This window comes from Phalacrocorax aristotelis, chromosome W (assembly GCF_949628215.1).
Source record: "Phalacrocorax aristotelis chromosome W, bGulAri2.1, whole genome shotgun sequence".
In the NCBI taxonomy this organism is placed as follows: Eukaryota; Metazoa; Chordata; class Aves; order Suliformes; family Phalacrocoracidae; genus Phalacrocorax; species Phalacrocorax aristotelis.
Window position 1 is genome coordinate 28,339,478 of NC_134310.1, and position 16,307 is coordinate 28,355,784.

Here is a 16,307-nt window from a genome sequence, read left to right on the forward strand (position 1 = left end):
TTATCACATGATGTGATCAAGGTTCTCCTTCATAAGTCTTTCAGCGTATTGCAAGATTATGTAGACCTAGTTAAGTTAAATAAGAAGCTTGATATGCTCCACGAGTTTTCCCCTTAACTGTTAATTATATCTGTGTTTGATGCTCTGACCATAAAATGAACAATAATCTCCTAAATTGAACATCTGTACTCTGATGGCGATTAGGAAGGCAGAACTGAGTTTGTTTCTTCCTTTAGAGCGTTTGAACATGAAAGATGACCTGATTATTCAAAGCCTAACGGAGAAGCAGCAGATTTATCTAGAAATGTCTGAAATGAATGGGTTTGAAGACCATTCCCAAGGATCCCGATCTAGGCTACTTCTTCGGGGGGATATCTCAGAAAATCTGCAAGGAGAGGCTATTTTGAAGTCCGCAGTGACAGAAGGTAAACGCAATGTGGGAGTGTGTACACGTTCACTCAGATGCAGGGGTGGGGATAAGCACATAGGATCTGAGTACAGATCCTGAAAATCATCCTGTAATAACGTAATACTTTTATGTAACACTGTTCAGACTTCCTTATTCTCAGAACCAATCTGCAAGATAGGTAAACTGCACCTGTGTTTTTAGGTGGAGGACCTTCTCACAGCTTGGATGTGTTTTTTTATTTGTAAGGATCAGCCAGCGGAGTCTTAGGATGAGTTTATTCAGATGGGTAACAGAGTGCTCTAATAATATGCAGATCCTGAAATATAATACTCTGAGGCTTATAGATTAAAATAGTCTCTCTGAAGATAGAATATTTAGAAAGAAAATAAGCACAAACATAATTTTTATTTTGGAAAAAAAAAACAAACAAAAAAACCACTCAAGGCTTGATAATCTTACTTGCAATCAAGGAAGAGGTCACCTTTATAGGTGCAATATGAAAAGCCTGTCGTAAAGAGCGCATCACGAAGGAAAATTCATCTCTCCTGCCAGAAATCTCTCAAACTGCCCGATCTTTTAATGTACTTGATGATTGAATTATTTTTTTTTAACTTGTTAGCATGATGCATTTGTCTTGTTGCATAGATGTGGCTGTTTACATGACATGTTCTCCTCTTTCCTAGCTGAAAATCTCCAGAACCTTATCTTCACTCACTTAGGCAATGGATCCTGTCAGCCTGACGATGGCTCTGGGTCAGGATTCCCCAGGAGAGCGGAGACCTTTGGAGAATGTGACAGTAGTCCTCCAGTTTCAAATAAAAGTAAGAAAGGGGCCATTTGGCGTTCTTCTGAGCTTCTTAGCTCTTTACTGTGTTTTTCTGTACAGAGGATGATAACAACAATGAATTAAGTGAGGCTCTTCTATAAGGAAGCTTCACCAGGCTCTAAGAAGAGGACAGAAGCAAATTTCTAGCATGTGGTATTACCACGTTGTATCTTTTGCTTCTGATACCAACACTAGAGAGCAGAGCAGGGATCTCGGCTGGTGTTATGCTAACGGCATTACCTTAACCCACACTTTCTGATCACCACAAGTCCACGTAGAAGTTTGATTTTGTTGAAAAAAAGCTTGACCTAAAAACCTAGGAAACTTGAATTCAGCTGCCTGCTTTTATAATTGAATCATTAAAACTTTTTTCCTCTTTCTTTTGTATCTGCACAGTAACTAAAGGGTTGCTGAACCCTTAGATAATACAAATTGTCCCTTTGGCACAGATGCTTTATCAGTTAATTAAGGAAATTCGTGGAAGTACCAGATAAATATTTATCTCCGTTTTTGCTTCATGCATTTCTTGAAAAATAAAACAGTCTTTATTTCACTAGTTGTTAATCTCTAGAATTCTTTCTGTTGTCTCTGAAAGGCTATATGTGTCTGTCATGCTATAGGTACTTTTACGGTATGGTTTTCCCTCTTCCCCTACCTCCTTCCACGCTTAAGTGGTGCTGCTTTGAATAGCATTTTTCTACTAACAAGTATTCCACAACATGAGCTTGCAATTCTGGTAGCCACAGACGATCACTTTCATGCATACGTTGTGGTTGCTTCGCTTAAAATAGTATAATGTAATTTGAACTTACTCTCCCTGTTTAAAAACCTGAGGAGAGTGGGTTAAGATACACTATTTTGAGCAGTCCCACTCGTCACTGTTGTCTGCTCTTCCACTGGGAATCAGCATGGATGAGCCATGCAAATGCATATTGATTCTAACTTCAGAGTTGTGATTTTTTTCTGCTTGCTGTGTTATGCAGTGAGTTTTCACAGGCCCTTTGCTGTGCGAGCTACTCATACTCCACTCTTCTTTCAGGTGGTAGCTTTAGGAAGAACAGTGGTGGTGACCAGAGACAGTGGGACTTGAGAGGCCCTGCTGTAAGTTCAGATGTGCAACTCCATGACCTCCCTTCTGATGCAGAAGAAGGATCTCAAACAGTATGTTGGTTAAATACATTTCCTCGTGTTCCTCTTCATAATAGTGGTGCAGAACAAATCTCGCAGAGTTAGGAGTTGAAATAGCTGGTAGGGCTAGACTGTAACAGAGGTCTGTCTATCAAATTACTAGACTCTATTAAGGATGCTTTGTGGGGCGACTTGACAGCTTAGCACTTGAGAGGCATGACAGTTTGGTTTTATATTTGTTCATTTGATGCTATACCATTTATGCTAGCTTTAATGACGATGAATCTCTTTCAGCCTGGCCTCTGATTTAAGTGCATGGGAACAACCTCTGCTCCAGCAGTACACGCTGTTTCCTAATGAGATGAACCCTTCCAACTTGTTCTGGCAGCGCTACCAATGCCCAACAAGTCTCTAACGCAGGTGTTGGTTTTGTCTTTTTTACAGAGTGAGGTAACGAGGCTGGATGACAGCAGTGGTTCTCAGCCTACCATAGAGTCTCAGGTATGTTACGTCTGCTGCTAGGAAATCTAATGGCAAATACGCATATTATAATAATAGCATTCAAAATCAAAACAAACTAACTAAAAAAAAAAAACACCAAAAAACTCAATATTTTTAATGTCTGTGGCACCACAAACACATTAACAGCCTGTACCTTATGCCTCTAATGCATTATGAATGCAGAGAGGAAAAGTCCCGTTAGAAAACAAAGATGGGTTCTGGTATGTAGGCACATGTTTCAAAGAGCTGGCTAACTACTTCTCCTGCTTCTTTGGAGGGATTGCATGTTCTCAGCTCACTGACAAAACCTGCCTCTGAATCTCCTGTGAGAGCTGTATCTGTGCAGTGATTCAGTGCTGGAACATGGGAGGAAGTGATCATAAAATAGCTCATGTGAAGAAGACTGAGGAATATTGCTCCCTGGAATCCCAGTGAGACTTGATGAGCACGGATTTACATCTGTGCAAGGACTAATACACCGAAATAATGGCCTCAAGCTGCGTCAGGGCAGGTTTAGATTGGATATTAGGAAAAATGTCTTCACTGCAAGAGCAGTCAGGCCCTGGCACAGGCTGCCCAGAGAGGTGGGGGAGTCACCGTCCCTGGTGGGGTTCAACCACTGTGTAGCCGTGGCACTTTGGACATGGTTTAGGTGGCCTTGGGGGTGTTGGGCTGGCGGTTGGACTTGATGATCCTAGAGCACTTTTCCAACCTTAATGATTCTGTGGTTCTATGAAATTCATCATGCCTGCATATTATTCTGTTGGCTGTTACTGTGTTGGAATACTCTTGTAGCCAGGCTTTCATTGTGTGTGTTTTTGTAGATACCCTTGATTGTGTTCACTCTTTTAAAAAAAGTGATTCTGTGTGATTTAAAAAAAAAAAAAGTCTAACACATCAAAACAGAGCTCTGTTCGAGTGTCTAATGCCTTTTTTTCTCCCCCTGCCTCCTCTCCTTTTCAGCTTGTCCAAAGGATACAAACACTGTTACAGCTGCTCTTCAGTCTTCAGGTAAACCACTATTTACTATCTAAGAGGTTTGTTAGGAATTAAATGTAATAAAATTTACGCAGGTGTGGAGAGGAGCTACCTTGAAAATATCCCCTAAAGCTAGAGCAAAGTGTAGAATTTAAGACCTGAGACTCAAGGAAACAAACACTCTGTCTGGTGTTTTGAAGGAAGTGTTAGGTCTGTTCTCCTAATCAATTATTTCCTTTTTCCTACCCATTAAATGCAATTCTTTTGCTCATTTAAGATCACTCTGCTCTCTGTGCTCATTTCTTTAATCTGTTGCTGATATATGTGTGTGTATTAGTTGTTTTTACTGTATCCTTGTAATCAGCAATATTTTGACTGATTGGATTCACAGTAATAATTCCAGGTGCAAGAAATGTTAAGTTTGACATACGTAAGCATAACTTATTTGCTTAGCCATCTTCAGTATCATGTCAGTCACAATGGGCCGTACAAGCTGGAAGTTAGAGCTGCTCTTGAAGAAAAAAAGTCTCTGTGATCTAATCTGGTAGATGCTGTTGCCTTTGGTTTAGCTGTGCATGTTTTCTGAACCCACATGCCTTATGCTGAACTCCGTATTTCCCCTCCAGGCAGTGATATCTCAGCAGGACAGCTACATTGAGATGCAACGAGCCACCATGGTAGACCGGGAGAAGCAATACCGGCTGCAGTCTACGCGAGGCAATCTGCTGCTGGAGCAGGAGAAACAGCGGAACTTTGAAAAACAGAGAGAAGAACTGATGAATGTACAGAAACTCCAGAGCCAGCTGAAGCTGGACCAGCAACGCCTGGAACGGGAAAAGAGTCGGCAGCAGAGGGAATTTGAACGCACGGAAGCCCGGCTGCAGGAGCGTGAAGAGGAGACTCGGCAGCTGAGAGAGAAGTTGAATCAGGAGAGGGAGGAACTCGAGAGGCAGCGAGAGGCCTATCAGCATGACCTAGAGAGGCTGCGGGAAGCCCAGAGAGCAGTCGAGAAAGAGAAGGAGCGTCTGGATCAGCTAAGGAAGCTGAAGAAGCAGAACACGGTGTCGGGCACGTTCTCCCCAGAAATGGGACAGGTGAGGAAGTAGTTTTCTTGGATTTTTATTTCCGTTAACCTGCTCGCCTCTGAATGAAACCCTTTCTGCAGCACTAACCCATGTTCGCTTTTTACTGGGCTCCTTGAACCATCGTCTAAAACAGCTGGTGATGGCTACTGTTGGAGAGATCAGAGCTTGGTAGTTCCCCAGCATCTGTGAAATTCCACCCAGATGTTTGGTAATGAGAATATTTTTTTAAAAAGATAGAAACACACCATAGTTTATTTTTAAATGTGGCTGAATTAAGATTTTTTTTTTTTTTTTTTTTTTAGTACGGGAACTGTCCTGTTGTGGGCAGGTGATTGCAGAAGGTGTGCTATATTGGTAGCATTTTGTACAGTTGATTCCTAAAAATGTTCCTTAACTTTCAAAATGTGAATTTTGAGGTCTGATTAAATTGGCTCATTTGTTACTGCCTGAAAGTCCTGCTTTCTCTCCATCCTATCACCTAGCACAGTTTGCTCTTGCATTCCTTCATCAGGTGCAATATTAAACAGTCTGGAGCTGCTGAGGTTCTTTTCAGTGTTCAAGGACTTACAATCTTCCTCTTCCTTCTGTTTGCCAGCATGCTTTAGGCTTCATCAAACCTGTTATATTTTTCACTAGAAAGTTCTTTATGCTCTCAGGGCTGAGGGTGGTCTCTCCTCGTTGTATCCGAGAGGGTGAAAATACCCGTTTGACTTAGAATGCCTTTTTCCTCTCGTAGAACCAGGTGCTGAGTCATTCTGTTAACTTCAATGGAGAAGGGGTGGAACCATCTCCACCGGTCCTGAAAACCTCTGTGAGAGTGAGCGTCGCCGGGATGGATTACCTGGAACGGCCAGACTTGGTTCGCAGGGACAGCACCACCCTGGAGAATCGTCCCGTTCTTGCACTGAAGAATGAAGTGCCAATACATCTCCTGAGTGCAACTAATCAGATACAGAAACCAGCCGCAGTCCAGCAGCAGATTCCGACTAAGCTGGCCACTTTTACAAAAGGAAGCAAAGAGAAAGGTGGGAAGAACAAAGCATCTCATAGGACAGACAGTTCAGGTAATTGTATTTAAATGCATTTCTGATCTCTGCCAGCATCACAGGCAGACAGAACACTGTAGTTTAAACCTCTGGCTACCCATGTGGATCCCAGAAATTAATACGTTACAAATTGTTACTGTGCTACTGCAGTTAGTAGGCTCTTAAAATCCTTAAGTTAGGAGTTACATGTGTATACTACTTAAATTGGAAATACAGCCTGAAGGGGGATAATGTTGAAAACAGAGTTCTCTAATCCAACAGGACAGAATGATGGTGAGAGTTTGTAAACAGGGATGTAAAATCTTCTTGCCTACCTGTAGCATTAAAGGGAAATAGGAAATGTTTTGCTTGTTCTGCACGAGTGAAATGTTTGGAGGCCGGTTTAACCTTTTCTCACTGTCGGTCCAGAGTTGTAGTGACATGGAACGCAATACCTTTCTTAGCACCAGGCAGTCATTAAATACAGATTTCCAGGCCAGAATTGAGATGCTCTGTGTGTTGTCGAGTTGAAAGGGGCTGATTTTGGCAGAAATAGAAGCAAGTAAAAATACAGTCACCCTGTCACGGTGTAATTTCTGCTGCTAACTGCTAGGTACTAAAGTAAGTGATCTTTGCCAATGACAGACGCAGTAAAAACCACTTTTTCTCTACTGCTTAAAATAGCCTTACCGCCAGCTTAGGAGAATGGCCTATAATTTTAAGTTACAAAGTTACTTTTTAAGTTACTTTTTCGCTTTGCATAGGGTTCAGACTTGGCAAGATTAACTGTCACGTGGCCCTACACTACTAGAGCGGACTTGGGGCCAAAGCTGTCTAGGGAGGGGAGGGGGCAAGTCTTTTGCATGTTGTCCACACATCTGTCTCTGTTGTGCCTATCATTTAGTACAATTACAGACTCGCTCATGTTTTTGCACATAAATGAAGGCTAATATCCTCTTACCCTGAATACTAAATGCTGGTAAATGGGAAAATAAAGCTCTAATACCACATTTCCTCAACTTCATTTTTTAATAGCTCTTACATAATGACCTCTGCAGTGGAAATGTACTTAATGGTATTTTTCTGGAATTTATATGAAAGGTATAAAACACAAATATATTGGTCTCTATTCTCTTATGAGCATTAGTGGGGGTGCATGCTTGTTATCCCCATATGTAGATCTTAGAACAAAATGGAACAAGACTTTCTGTACCAGAGGCAAAATACTGTGTATTGAATTTGGTTTTTGTGATGTGTAAGGAATGTGCACTGAGAGGAGCTCTTGGGATCCAGAGTAACTGTTTCGTGAATTGCTTTTATTGTTGAAATTAAGAAACTGGCAGGCCCTAACACCAGAATCAATGTACTCTGCTGCTGAGTAGCTGTGAGACAGACAGAGAGCAGAGACAAAAGTTCATCACAGTTCTGTGTGTTAAAAGGAGCACAAATAGCCATTGCTACTTGAATGCTAAGGAGAAAGATTTTTTTTTTTTTTTTTCTCTATGTGCTTTATAATAATAGGTTTTAAATCTGTGGTGGTCAGGGGCTGCTAGTAACCAAATTAGAAGTCCTCGAGGAAGAGGAGAGAGAAAGTATTTATGGTCTAAACAGCTGAAGAGAAATTTTAAGTACCTTGCACCAGAAGCACCAGCTCTTTGTGGTATAGCAGCTTCCTTGGATATGCAAAGGTGTCAGTACATCGGGCCCCAGCATGAAACAGTGAAATTTGTGAAGTACTGCTAACCTCAAATACTGATCTGTAAAATATTTTCTTTAGCATCTTTTGATCAGAAGCAGCTGCTTCCCCCCAGGCTTGTTGGACGAGAGGAGGGTGTCCTGAGAGGCAGGCGATCAGCAAGTCCAGTCCTCCCAAGCAGCCAGACCGCTGCATTCCAGCCAGGTATGTCCTGACCAACTTGCGTGTCCGTGGAAATGCATCTGGCTCTCTGCGCAGTGTCACAAATATGCCTTCTTCCACTTTTTTCCTATAGAATTGTATGGCCCTACAGATGCTCAGCCAGAAGCACTTTCATCTGCCTCAGCGAACCTATTCAAGCCCAGTAATGTTCCCGTTCAGACCCTGGTGACCTCTCAGCCGAGCCTGTTAAATGTGCAAGATGATACCAGCAAAGAAGATGTGATTTTCTTCTAATTGTTTCCATTTAAAGTTGAATCTTCTGACATACTGTTTCAAGAACTCAGGCCCCAGTGTGCAACGTGACAGACGCCTGACGCGGATGTCTTTTCGTCCCTGCCCCGTTACTACTAGCAAGGACCAGACCAGGATTACTGCCCTACCTTGGCTTCTCTGCCAGCAGCTCAGAATGAGGGCACAGTAGTAACAGTTTGCTTTTAAATTCTCCAAACATGGAAATGTTTTGACACATGGCATGGGTATATAAAGTCAGAGCACATTAAAGTGCTCCCATTTATTGTAACTTGCTCTTTTCGGAGAATGTACACTCTTTGTGGGCACCATCTTGTAAATTGTTATAGTTGATGTTGAACCGCCCAGATCTTTATGTAAAAAGTTTTAGTAGTAGGCCCCAAAATGGCTGCGAATTTTTAACTCCATTTTCACAGGTACATGGTCAGTAACAGGTTATGCTAACAGTGTGTCGATAACTAGCTGAGTAGCCAGCCAGTCTCCTTGCAGCCGGGCGTGACACACTGTGATGCCCGCTCAGGGGAGCCAGGCTAGCGTCTCTCTTTCTTTAGTGAATTCAGTGGAAGAGAGAAGGTAAGCTTCTTAACAAGTCTTCAGAGTCAGGAGCTCCACCTGCTTGTGGATGAGAAGGGTTGGATGTGTGAGAATGTACAACGGTAACGAAGAGTTGGAGTAAATGCACATTTCATTGGCCATCAGCTTGCGCCGGGATACCTGCCTCCTTGGAGGCACTGGGTACCTCTCTGTGTTAGTGAGAGCAGTACAGGTTCCCAAGCAAAACTCATGAGCTGGTTCAGAATGAACTTAGAGACTCAGATTTTGTTCTTTGCTGAAGACGTGTGTAAGAAGCGTTTGAACGCAGTAATTTATTGTCTTGTTTAATCCTATGTTTTCTGCATCTCTTGTTTGTCTGTTAACTTGTCGGGACTTTACTCCAAGTACCAGAAGATATCAAAGCTGCTGTTACTGCAGAGACTTCTCTGCAGCACTGTGTTAGGAATGAAGGGAATAAGAACTGTTTGGTTTTAAAATTTAAAAAAAAAAAAAAAAGTACTCTTAGCTAAACCTGTGTTGGTTTCGCTGCTCACAGCTAAACCAGCTTTGATACCTCTTGTTAAATGGGTCAGTTCTTAATCATGGAATGGTGATGACGTTAAGTGTTCTGCTCAAAAGGCATTATTTCCCTTTGTAGTAATTTGCACAGTCATTTTGTTGTATTCTATTACTTCACTCTGTATCTCAGTTCTTTACTACGCACATCGCCTGAGGATGTGTATTCCAATATATGTTAAATGTGACCGGTCAGATGTGTTGTGTGCAGGAGAGATTGTTCAGAGGGTGTTACTACAGAATTAAAGAAATCAGTATCTCAGAGCTTAAAAACTTGGGTTAATACCTTTCAAAACATGACTGATAATAGGCTTTTCCCTATCGTTAACCCTGGTTTAAATTTTTTCACCCCGATGGATGGAATGCCTGGTCAGTTCTCCATCCAGTCGCGCGGTAATGGCAACTGGTCAATCAAATCTTTGATGCTATCTCAGTGGTCAGGCCCTCTGTGACATTAGTAATGTTGTTTAAGGCCGTAACTTCACTGTTCTTGAAAGTTTTAAAATTATTTCTGTAGTTACAGTGCAAGAAACATTATAAATTATCAGCAGAAAATACAGAGTTTGTTTTCAAGTGGTGATAATTTGGGTGGTTGCCTTCAGATAAGAAATGGAAAAATCCAGATTTACTTGTCAGCGTGAGCGGGAAGAGATAAGCTACAAAATAGCGAGTTGGTCTTAGGGAGCAAGCGCTCCTTGCTGGAACGCTTCTTGGATTTAAGGGCCTTTTTTGTTTGCTGAGCGATACTGGTATAAGCCTGAAGCAATGGCACTGAGTTCAGTGAGAGGAGACTCCAAACCATCTGGCTTGTTCCCAGACTGCTGATGCTCCCCCACCCCCCAGCAAATTATTACTGTGAAATTGGACACGTTTCATTAGAATACCAAAGGGCTGCTTGGTAAATGATCGGCACTGCAGAACTTACACAGATTATCAGCGGTTAGATCTACAGAAAACAGTATGGGGAGCACAGCGATTTTTGCCTTGTTGTGATACGATGTTGATGGTTAGAACACGGTTCTACCCTATATTCATTTTTTACATTCCTAAAAGTGAGGTTGGAATGGAGGGGAATTCTTAAAATTAACGTAGCTTCTGATCAAGCCAGCGCGTGAGATCTGGCAGCTCTGAAGGACCCATTTTTCAATCGGTTGATGTAGAGACTCCAGCCATCTCCAATACCCGTGTCATTTCTCCTGTAAACCTTCAGTGAAGCAGCAAGAATGCACAGTATGTTCTCTCCTTCGTGCTGTGGTTTGGGCTGCTCCTAGCTGAAAGCTCTATGCCCCGGTTGCCTTAAATTACCAGGTTTTTAGGAGTTTTAGCCTAAAGCGAAGTTGCATCAGTGGAATAAACCACCTCAACCAAAGAGGGATGTCTCTGGGTATTATAAAACTATTTTTAGAAACATTTATTTAGTTTAATTTTGTGCCCGTTCTAAAGTACGGGGGAGTGTGTTCTCTGGAATGGAGGGGTTTATTTGTCTGCTTGCATCTGTGCAATGAACGGACTCGGATATAGAACAGTGTCATCTGGAAAATAAAGCCTGCAGTGAGGTCTCCTTTCTTCTAATGTTTTAACTTAAACATAACTGTTCTAATAACTCCTCAGCAGTGCTTCAAATAAGTTCTGGCTGTTAGCAAATGGATACAGGACTGTTACAGGCTGGGCTGCTGGTTCAACACCTTAGAAGCTCCTTGGAATATGGGTCTTCAATCTGTAACTGAGAAATTACCTTAAAAGTCATTATCTGTCCTCAGTACATACGTCTGGCTGCAGCTAGCTTTGTGAAAACTGTTTTCACCATGAATAGAGCCCGCATCTCCTTTCGCTCGGGTCAAAATCATTTAAGTGCCATACTCTGTATCCACGCGGCTTCCTGTTCAGCACCATACCCAGCGCGGAGAAGGCTTGGGGATCGGCAAATGCCGCGATACCTCACCGCTAGCGCGGGGTTTACCATACCAGCGTGTGGTAACCTTACTTGTGGAAGGCTGAGGGAAGCGAGTGAAAGATTTTTCCGAAATGAATAACGGGTCATCTCTCCGCTTCTGCAAAACAATCTGTGGAATTGTTATCGCTGCAGTTGAGTGAGCTCATTTTGGACACTGTCCTCAAATCTCGTGCCTAGAAAAATAACTGTTCTAGGCAAATTAGATTGTAAAACAGTGCTGTGGCCTGGGCTAAGTAACCTGCTGCTGATTCTGAGTAATACCCCTTCCGCTGACTTTTTGATTACTTCAGATAAAAGTTTCCTTCTAAGTGATATCTGAGGATTAGGGAGTTCCAAATTCGGTGCCTCCCAGGTGCCTTCTGGCTTCTTGCTGAGCTGGGGCGTGGGGGAAACGCCAGCACGAGCTTTGGACTGCCGCCGCCTTTGCTTTGTGTCACAGCCTTAAAGCTATCGTCACGTTCGTCCTTTAGCGTTGTGGTGTCGCGATGTAGAGGCTGTTTCTGTGGTTCTGATTTAACTCTGCTGTAAAGGATGCTTCCCCCTCCCCATTCGGACTGTGGCCGTCTTGTATTTCAGACGGGGGGGGGGGGGGGCGGTCCCTCTGCGTTCGCTAGCACTGAGCACACCTGCCCTGGGTGTATTGTAAATGCTTTCCTAGTTTTTAACTGTGCTCCCTGCGGATCGTAGCTGTGGAATGTCCCACCAATTGAGATTGCTAATCATTTCCCAGTGTGAGGCAGAATTGGCACGTGTAGAGATGCTTGCTCATCGAGGTAATAGCATTCCTGCAAAGGTAGGAGCAGTTCTAAATAATCTGCGGACAGTTTTGTCTCTCTGAGTAATAGTCAGATGATCCTGCATACGCAGAACTTGGCGTTTGTCGTTTGCATTTACAACGACGGTTGAAACTTAAACTAGGAAACGGTTAAAAATACGTATTTTGGTTCACTTCTTTCAGTTCTGCAGAATGGGAGCGAAGGCTCCCCGGTGCTGCTCAGTGGAGTCCCTGTGTGTTGTGCCCCTGCGCAAGGGAATTTTGTTGTCTTCCCCAGCAGTTCTCGCATTTACAAGAACCAAATCTTCCTGACGGCAGGTTACGCGTGTGCTCTCTCTCCTTGCCTGACCTTCTTGCTGAATAGGTCAAAGAAAAGCCTTTTCCCCTGCTCTCTTTTTCGAGGCCAGACCCAGCGTCTTCGTAACCACCGGCGGCTCTTTATCATTTACCATCAGCACGTTATTCATCAAATACCCTTTGTGTGAGCTCTGGTTCGTACCATTTGTGCCATGTTTATAAATCCGTTTTTTATATTTTTGTACTGAAAGAAATTGGAGCACTTTAGAAAAGTTTCTTTCAAATTCCATTTCTGTTTATACCTGGAAGGAAGCCTCTCGTGAAAGTAGGTCCTGTTGGCATAACCGTGCGTCTCGCTCGGAGCCGTGAACTCTCTTGATGCTCTTTAGTCTTAGGTCTGGTTTCTAGGCCCACCTTGCACTGTAAAGATTTAATAATCATGGTTAAATTGACCGTTTTGTTGGGGTAGTGTTTGGTTTTTGTTAGGGTGTAAACATTGTACATAATTCCTTTACTGTTGATACTGCAGTAGTCCTTATTTTATTTGTAAAGTCGCTGGTTAAATGTTAATGTTCTGTTGAATTGTGCACTCTTGATTAATTGTAAACTTGATCTTAGCACACCAAATAATGATTTTTACGACGAATGCAATGTTTCTCCACTGAAGGATTTCAGAGCTGCAATAGGACTGAAACCAACTAGCAATAAAAAAAAAAAAATTAAAAACCGACTGTCTTAATATATATATAAAATTATTATTTTCTATTTGAACCAAAGATCAAAGCAGCAGCCGTTTCTCACGTGCTTCTCATTTCCCAGCCTGGATGGAAATAACGTGCCATGTGAACAAAATGACGGTTTTCCAAGGGAGAGGACGGGGCGTGGGAGGCGTTAAGTGGAGGCCAGCAGTAGCTGCAGGCCTTGCCAGTGAGGTGAGCGCCCCAGGAGAAAATCAGCTGCTCTCGAAATGTCTCAACTCAGCGTGCCAGGGAGAGAGCGAACTTAAAAGTCGCTTATATTAGCGTGTAGGTACTTTAGCATGGTGCCAGTCTGAGACATGCCTGGCTCTGTCCCAGCCGGTATCGGTTCCCTTTTGGAACAAGTATAACAAAAATAGAAACTTTCTCCCTAGTGCTTGTGCCAGTTGGGCAGCCCTCCCTCCCAGCGCCATCCCGTAGCCCCTGGCTGCGGCAGCGCTTCCCAACTCCCGCGTCAGCAAGTTGTGTTTCCTGGTAAAATCCCCGCTCGTGGCACAGGGACAGGCCAGCCCAGAAGCCGTAACCTCAAATAGCTGCTAGAGCTTAGAACAGATGCAAAACCGGGGAGAGAGGGGGAGAACCGGGGCTTGGCTTGGGCCCTGAAAGGAAAGAGGTATTATTTTTACCATCAAAAAACCCTCAGCCGGTTTTGGATGCGACAGCAGCCTGGGAATCGCTTTGCGCAGCCGCCAAGTCTCCGTGTGTATCAAAGCATCTTTGGAGGGCCCGGCTCCTTTGTGTGCCAGAGCCAGTAGGATGCAGTGTGTGCTTTGCAGTCTCCGAAGCGCGGTTGACGTCTGGGTTGCGGCACAAACTGGAACTCAACTGGAAAAAAACCACAAGTTTTTCTAATTTTCCAATGTACGTAAATAATCAAAAACTTCGAGGCGCACCAGTGTTTAAAATATGACTTGATCTTTATGGGAATTAACAGATCGATGTGTCAGCGAATGAAATTTTATAGAGTTTGTGTGGAAGCTTTTGCTTGCGCTTCCTTCAGAGAAAATTTCTTGCGTTTGCTCTGTTCGGCTTCCAGGGAGCTGAGCCGCAGCGGCCGCTGGAGGTCACTGCCTCGGTGCGCTGCCGCAGCGCGCTGTCGCTACAGCAAAGCGAGCAACTTCCTTTCTAAATATTGTTGGGCGGCGAGACATGGAGCCAAAGTGATTTCACGGGGGACAGCCGAAGGGGGACAGTCTAGGACAGAAATTACAGGGAGCTGCTTCCAGAGCAGTGGGCTTAATTTTGATTTTCTAATTGCACTGTACTCTCCTGCAGCCATAATCGTGTCTCAGACCAGTAGGGATTGTTTCTAGAAAGACAGAAGAGCCTGGATCGGGGCGATCCAGGGATCCGCGGCCAAGAGGGACCCCCTGCAGCACCGATGCCCGCTGGGAGCTGCCCGGCTGCAGCAGCCCAGAGCTCTGCAGCGGCAAGTTGAAATCTCAGGCACAATTTGCATCTGTTAGAAGTCTGCTGCTGCTGCAGCCATCGGTGTTCAAAGGAGCGTGGGCGTTTCTGTGTTAAGCTTCAGTTCTTGCCGCAACAGCAGGGTTAGACATTCCTTTGGAGACTGCAGACACCTTGACTGACAGTATCATTGATAACGCTGTCCTGTCGCTCCTCTGAGACACGTTCTCCGGTTTTCACAGGGAGGGTGTGATTTCAGGAGAGGTGTGATTTCAGGATGGATGGCGGTGCCTTCAGAGCTGTTAACTTGCTCATACCAGTATTCAGCAGCTCCGCCCTGCCTTGTCTCTCTTTAAAATCTGCAGCTAATTAACCCGAAACCCAAACCACATTCTTTCTATTTGGATGAATCATTCTGAGGCCATAGGCAATGACCAGCTTTATGCTAAAGCTTCCTCTTTCATGTGAGTGAGACGCCGCTGATGGTTCCCATACGTGCATCTGAGATCCCTTGGCGAGCCAGATGCTTGAGGACAAACAGGCACAAAGGATATTGGCTCCGTAGAGTGCTCCGACAGTGGGGATGTGCCATTTTCTGCCTTTCCCTTTCCTTACCCCTTTGACTCAAATCCGGTTTAATTTCTCGCCCCGGCGATGGGGCCAGCCCAAGGCTTAACAGGCAAGGGACATGGGGCCTGTCCTCGTGTGGCGCCTACATTGTTTGCTTCTTCTGGGCCCGTGGGATCCGGCAGCAGATAAGAGCTAAACCCTCTTAGAGCTGGCAGCGTGGGAGCGCGCGACGCGTGGGCCCCGGCTCCGGGACCGCGTCGCACGCACAGGAGGCTCAGACACGGCAGGGAGGGCTTTGTTACGGGCTCCGTGTACACAGGAGCATGAGAAATCCTCGTTGAGCCGCACAATGTAGATGTGCCTTTCCCGCATCAGAGCAGCAGCTGATGCCTTTTCACTCTATGGGGCACAGCGTGTTGCTAGACCCGAAGTTATCGCAGACGACTGCATCTGAGATGCAAATTTTGAGGGGATTTCAGACAGGTGGATGCGTAACGCCCTTTTTCGCTTCTAGAACATTTGAAGTCACGGACAAAAATCACGCTGCATGTAGTCAGTGCTTTGTTTTTCCTGGGCTGCCGTGGATTGTCACTGTGGCAGCAGCGTGTCCTCCAGTTCCTCGCTAATGTGTGGTGGGTGCACTGCAGAACGCCTGAATGATCCCTATCTGATTTTAGCCAGAAAAAGGGAATTTCTCAGCTACTGCTGTGCTGGGTTTTTTGCAGTTAACAGCACTGGCCATCCACAGCAGAGAAGGGAGAGAGGCTTCGTGCTGCCTTGGCACTCTGGCAGCAGAGGCTGCTCAGCAGAATGCAGCTACGAACACAAAAAGCAATATATTTCACTTAAAATCACTGCTGGCTGTATATCTTGTGGCCAGGAAGGAGGTGGGTCAGTCTGACGCTGTATTTCTTTGGCTCTGGTGGCTTGTAGGCTTTGTGTGAGAAGAGGAACGTCCCATGGGAGAGCGATGTCACGCTTAGATTGTTTTGGCTTTGAGCCTAGTGGCGTCCGTATGTGTTGCCTCTTCCAGATGTGGGCTGGGGTCTAGCTCCTGCAGCTGGAGGGGTGCAGCCACGAAGCGGGGTTTAGGGCTAGGAGGAGGGGCCTAGGTTTGAGCTATGTTGAGATTCTAAATGAATTCTATTGATTCAGGAGGATTTCTGTGCCAGTAACCAAATTAACCCCTAACCAAATTCACCTGCAGCCCAGTTGGCCTAAATCTTCCGGCCCCGGCACTGAAGTAGGGATTGGATCGATGCATGGAAATGTCAAACTGGGAAAACAGGTCTGCTGGGACAACGTCAAGCATGCGAG

General features: G+C 44.5%; 1 protein-coding gene across 6 annotated transcripts in view; it reads left to right on the forward strand.

The window, feature by feature from the left end:
- The window catches only part of ARHGEF18 (Rho/Rac guanine nucleotide exchange factor 18), a 52,348-nt gene extending 39,363 nt beyond the window's left edge, over window positions 1-12,985 (forward strand). For all 6 annotated transcript variants that reach the window (XM_075078101.1, XM_075078100.1, XM_075078102.1 and 3 more), the window contains 9 exons: window positions 237-425; window positions 1,093-1,230; window positions 2,275-2,396; window positions 2,808-2,864; window positions 3,828-3,875; window positions 4,469-4,936; window positions 5,664-5,991; window positions 7,730-7,852; window positions 7,944-12,985. In XM_075078101.1, the coding sequence (XP_074934202.1) occupies window positions 237-425; window positions 1,093-1,230; window positions 2,275-2,396; window positions 2,808-2,864; window positions 3,828-3,875; window positions 4,469-4,936; window positions 5,664-5,991; window positions 7,730-7,852; window positions 7,944-8,104 (1,634 nt within the window). In that variant the 3' untranslated portion in view covers window positions 8,105-12,985. The remainder of the gene's footprint in view (window positions 1-236; window positions 426-1,092; window positions 1,231-2,274; window positions 2,397-2,807; window positions 2,865-3,827; window positions 3,876-4,468; window positions 4,937-5,663; window positions 5,992-7,729; window positions 7,853-7,943) is intronic.
- Window positions 12,986-16,307: the final 3,322 nt, after the last annotated feature.